Below are 6,000 nucleotides of genomic sequence, written 5' to 3' on the forward strand. Positions count from 1 at the left end.
TGTCTTAGGTGCATTAGACATTGAATTTGTAGGCAAATGAGCTTGTTCCAGGAATTAAGTTTTCTATGAATATTCACTGAGCATAGGCAGTGATTTCCTGTAAGTATATAAAGAATGTGAACTGACTCTAAGTTGAGTACCAGGATGAGGCTTTCATTTACTACCATGATATCCTCTTTTAAAGTACCTACATAGTAATAATGGCTAGACATTTTGAGTTATAAGGGAGCAGTTTGTGAGTTAGATTATTTCAGGATTGAATACTAATAAATAATCCATATAGACTCTATGTATGAACTTGACATGAAGGGTCCACTTCATGTTTAAATCATTTATTTTGGCTCAACTGTTCATTAGTGCCAATTCTAAGGTAATACCTTTAGGTGTGGCCATCAGCATTGACCGTGATGACCACAGAACCAAGGAGGTTAGCAATGTCGCAGTCCAGTGGGATTCAAGAAGAGCTTTTAGAAAAGCATTTTTTTTTCTGTGGTTTTTTTTGTTTTGGGTTGTCTTTTTGCTACATTAGTGCTTTGGCTTACCAGCTGATACAGAAAAAAATAACAGACAACACTCAAAACCAAAGTTTTCTCCCCTTTGACCTATAGAAAGTATGGCATGAAAATTCTACAGGCATATTTCAAGAAATATTATTTTGAATCCATTTAGAGATAACTTAGAGAAGTGGAATCTCATGCCTCTAAGATTGCTTAAAAGCATCTCATCCCAACACTTTGCTCTAATGAAAAATGCTGAAAGTGTTGCTCAAATATTTTCACAAGAAGCCAGTTTTTCTCTTTGATATTATCTAAGAACCATCTCCGTAGTCCTTTTCTAGTCCCTGGGAACATGTCCAGGCAAGAACTGTGAAGTTAGTAGTGCTAATGTTACCTCGAGTTCTTACGTACATATTCCTGGGTTTTGACTACAATCTCTTTTAGTCTTTTCTATAGGCCATGTCTACATATCATTTGGATTATTTGGCATAAAATTAATTATATTGCTCATCTTTACAATGGAGCAAGAATTACTGACTTTCTGCAAATGGTTGACACAGGCAAGTTATCTTAATGACCAAATTAATTAATGCATCTAATTATTTTAGATTTTAGTGAATTCAATTGACTATTAGTGATACAATAGATTGCTTTTAAAGACCATTTGAAAATCAAGTAGAATTGATTCCTAGTAGGTTTCATAACAATCATTTTAAAAGATTGTGCCATGTACTAATCCACTCTGATATGCAGAGACGGGGAAAACCAAAAGGTTTTGCAAAGTGGACCTCCTTTATGGTTTAATTCATAAACTAAACTAACAAGTTTTTTTCCATGTGAAATTTGCTTTTCTTTTTCAACATATCCAGGTCTTGGATGTTCAGGAAACTATAGATCGTCAACAGGGTAAAGAGTATGAAAATGACCTTAGTGAGACAGAAAAAGCTATAGTCAGAGAAATGTGCAATGTAAGTTTAATGTGCTTTATTGTGTATTCTGTGTTGAAAGCCCCATTGCAGCTTAGTTATTTTATGAATACCTACTTTTTATAATGCTGGCCAAATGCCTTGATATTTTTATATTAAAACCAATTCCCCTTGTTTGGATCTTTAACATATTTTATTGCAGCTTTATTAACACAGTCATAAAATATTCAGGTAACCGATAATCAGCCAATTCTGTATTCCAGAATGATCCAGGAACATTTTTACATAATTTACTGTTGAAGATATTGTGTTGCTAGTTTTGATAAATGGGTTTCTGTTTCATACTTTTAAGAGGTACCAAAAAATCAGTTTAAAAGCCTGTGATAAAACACAGCCTTCTTCAGACTTATTTACAGCTATACTTGGGGGAAAAATCATCTTACTAGGTAACATTTGCTTGGTTCTTCATATGATATGTGCACTGCCTGTTTTGCAAAGTAGTAGCTTTACCTTTCAGTGTTGATGAAAGCTCAGAAATTTATAAAAGAAATAAATATGAACTTAAGAGATACACATAGAAATCTATGAAATTAGAGAAACACAGTAAAAGAATTGACATGCTATTTTCATGATGCATATCTAATCAAGAATGTGATTTGTATTTATTATTAATCCCTGGCTAAATTTTGAGTAATATGCATGGATATATCATTTAATCAAGAATATAATTGGTGAAGTTGTTAAAAAGCTAAATATTATAGAGGAAGCCATTTGTTCAAATAAAAATCATAGATTAAGCACTGATTTTAATAGGCTCTATGTTGTACTTTTATCCTCCTATTCTTTGTCCATTAGGATATCAAAATTGCCTAGAATTACCTTTAAGCTATTAGAACCAAATATTCTCATGTATCTACCTCGTTGAGATGTTCTTGGAATCCAGTAAATGTTTTAAGTCCTGTGGGCATTTTATACGTGGTGGGGCCACAGTTTTAGTCTGCTTTTTTTCTTTTCTGCATATCTATTTTTGTCTATTTTCAAAAGGTCATTAGTTCTGGAAGTCATAATTTCCCACCACTCTTCACCTTCTGTAGCTGTTCAGCCTATTCTTAAGTTTTATGTTTGAATATTTCCTTCAGATACATTAAAAAATTTAAGCTACATACCTTAAACATGCCTGTTGCTTCTCATCTGTTGATTATGGAATGAGAACTAAAGTTCAGACATGACGAATTGTAGAGCCAGAAGAGACCACAGAGAAGATCATCCCACAGTGATTCTCCCAAGTAGTACATGGGTGTCCTCTGTAATCCAGATGTCTAGGTTTTACCCCAGCCCCTGGGGAATTTGGATATAGGAAGCCCTGGGTACCATCTCCACACTTGCCTTTTCTATTAGAAGAGACTGAATTTCTGAAATAAAATTGCTCGATCAATTTTTTCTCTAAGGAAGTCAGGACGATACCCCAATCTCCTCTTGAGTCCTAGCAATCACCCCTTTCCCAAGTGTGGTGAATCTGGGGACTTCTAGAAGCAAAGCATCTTCCAGAGGGGACCCTCTCCTTTTTGCATAATGCCTGAATTTCTGTAAAAACACATGCTAGGATTGATTATTTTCTTGCCTTTTCATTTTAGATACAAGACTTCTGAACTAGAAAATTCATTTCTTAGTCACACAAGAGACATACTAATGGAATGGGTCTTGATTAGCTCGTGTTGATCTTTGTTTGCCTAGATTTCCAAAAATGTTTCAAAAATGCTTCAAAAGATCATATGCAGTGGTAGTGGTGTTTTTCCATGCAGGAGATATTTTCAGGAAGCCAAAAGCTTGCCTTCCTAAAAGTTCCTTTTACTTATCTACTTTTGTCTGAGTCCCAAAATTTGAAGAAAAAAATACAAGTGAGGCCAAATCTGATACTTAGTAGTCTCATATTTGGAAACTGTTTAAAAGCCAAGAGAAAAAAGTGTTGATTTAAAATGTTTGTGTCACCATTATAAATTATATGAACATTGAACTCCGTGCATACTAGACAGCAACAAGAAATACGAATTGTGAGGTATTTTCATAGATAATTTCTTAGAAACTAGCTCAAGTTATAAAACCTATTCCAGAAACTATGTGCTTTTGTAACAATTTAGTAGAAATGTAAAGTTTTCTTATAATGTGAGATCAGTTATAAGACTCAGGTAGATTTTAGGATAATAAGTTTGGTCTCAGTTTCTGGTGTTCCTTCTGGAGATCAGTTGTCAACCCGTGTACAATGAAGTGACTGTTAGCATCATCGTGTTGATTAGTAATTAGTGGTTAGTAAGAAGTGCTTTTATTCTCTTCCCAAACTGTGCCACAAAAATACATTTACTATTTCTTACAGTGCAGCATATTTATCTTAGGTCTGTTTGGCTTTTGTAAATTCCCTGAGAAGAGCTGAACAAGTTGACTGGTTACCTCAGACACCCACCTTTTTTGTTTTTTTTTCCTATTCTGTTCTTTTAGTCAATAATAAGTCACTACTCTGTGTCCACCTTAGTACCATTGGCTCATTTCAGAGTTTTGCCTTCTCTGACTCTTTCACTACATAGCAATTTCAGGGTTAAGGCCCATGGTATTCTACGTTTGAGTACTTGAGGAGGGCTTGCACTTTGGAGTTGTAACCCTCTAATGCTTTTTGGCTATGCTTTGTTCAGGTCTTTGAGTCTATCCTCTGCTTCTCAATGAGACATTCAAAACATTCGGGGCAGGTGTAGATATCATGTAAGGGCTAGAAAGCAAGGTCCAGAGCATCCTCGGGCCCCTTGATTCAGTGTTTGCATTTTTTCAGTCTATTTATTAAGAAATGGGACATTCCTACCTTCCTTGTGGACAGCTTGAGCCATCTGTTGCTAGAGCATTCCTTTTCTAATATTTAAAGACCATCAGTACAACTCTTTTCAAATAGAACAGGTTATTTCTACTGCCTAGTGGTGTCCATCAAAAGAGAGACTAATGGTTTCCTTGGCTTAGAAATGAAGGTAGACAGAATCCTATATTCTTATATATTACCATGACTAGTATTAGGTTTCCCTAGAGTATCTATTTTTTAAAAATTCAAAAACAAAAAAAAGTCTATCAATAATGAATGAACCAACAGTTTTGTGTTCATGTTAAGAGCAATGTAAATTTTTAGGGAATGGATCAATCCGAAATTAATCATTATTGTGAAACACAAGAAGGGTTACTGTTTTCCACGTGGGGTGGGGGAAGGGGTGTATGTGCATTTTCCAGTTCACATTAGCATATTGGTGTATCACTGATGAATTCAGTGGCTTTACATTTTTTGTAACCTTACCTTTTGCTACTTTCCCTCTAAAATGGCCCCATTTTTTATGTATTATATCTATTTGGGGGATTCTTGATTTTATTCTTCTCTTTTTCCTGCATTTGGTTGCTCTCTGCTTTGATAATCTGAGAGGTAGTACAGTTTGGTAGCTAAGATTTATTACTGAGGCCCCTGCTCTGCAGGGAAAGCCATGGAAATTTACTAGTGGCCCTAAGTCCTACCAGCTCAGGGCTTAGTAATAACTCAAGAACAAAAACTCCATTTTCCATAGTGGATTAAACATTTTGGTATCCCTTGTGTTCAAGATGTATAGAAGAACCAAGATGATTTTGTTCACATGTTCTTAATTCTGGCTATACAGAATTATATTGGAAGCCTTAAGAAAAAATACAGATGAACATGCCTCCCCTTTACCATGCAGTCAATCTGAGAATTGGAGTTACTGTTTAAGGTTCTTCAAGTGCATCATGTACAGCCTAAGTTGAGGACCACTCATGTCAGTTGGCACATCATTCTTTAATTTTGGCCCTGATTATTACAAAGCATTGCAGTTCCCTCTACTGAGTAACTCTTGTGATTTAGAAACTTCCATCACATTTCATCATGTTTGAGCTCATTCATGGGGTTATTTTGTCTCTTGTCTTCACATTCCTCTTCGCCCCTCTCATAGATCCCCCTTCAAAAACCACAAATCTCTTTGTGGAAAAGGCAATTAAGATGTTTATTTTTATTATTTTTTTTATTTTTACCTTTTTTAAGGTTGTATGGAGGAAACTTGGAGATGCTGCCGGTTCCTGTCCTGGAATTAGGCAACATTTGTCTGGAAACCAGTACAAAGGACCAATGTGAAAGGCACTCTTTCAAACAGGAGGTCACCACTGCCAGAGAGAGATAAAAGAAGAAAAAAGTGGGTTTCTGCACACCTGGACTCTTTGAATAACATGGAGTGATTGTACATTGCACATATTTTCCCTCTAACACCTTCAGTATGCTGTATGTCATGTCTCTGGTTTCCATGTCCACAGTAGCCCATCTCGAGTTAATTTAAAACAGCTTTGAAAATCACCATTTTGGTACCAATATTTTCATTAGAGTTAAAATGTTTTTGACTCCTAAGATCTAAGATTAGAAGAGTCCAGTAGGGCCTCAGTGGTTTTCATAGAGTTGACTCATTGCACAGAATGGTGGGAGTTTTCTACCATGGTATGTTGAGGAAGAGGTGGCTTCCAGCTTTCCAAATGTGAGAGTTGGGCACCTATTT

At 35.6% G+C, this 6,000-nt stretch overlaps 1 protein-coding gene across 4 annotated transcripts in view; it reads left to right on the forward strand.

The window, feature by feature from the left end:
- Window positions 1-5,699, forward strand: part of CCDC85A (coiled-coil domain containing 85A) — a 267,807-nt gene extending 262,108 nt beyond the window's left edge. For all 4 annotated transcript variants that reach the window (XM_042932325.1, XM_042932320.1, XM_042932321.1 and 1 more), the window contains one exon: window positions 5,499-5,699. In XM_042932325.1, the coding sequence (XP_042788259.1) occupies window positions 5,499-5,588 (90 nt within the window). In that variant the 3' untranslated portion in view covers window positions 5,589-5,699. The remainder of the gene's footprint in view (window positions 1-5,498) is intronic.
- Window positions 5,700-6,000: the final 301 nt, after the last annotated feature.

This window comes from Panthera leo, chromosome A3 (assembly GCF_018350215.1).
Source record: "Panthera leo isolate Ple1 chromosome A3, P.leo_Ple1_pat1.1, whole genome shotgun sequence".
Taxonomy (NCBI): domain Eukaryota; kingdom Metazoa; phylum Chordata; class Mammalia; order Carnivora; family Felidae; genus Panthera; species Panthera leo.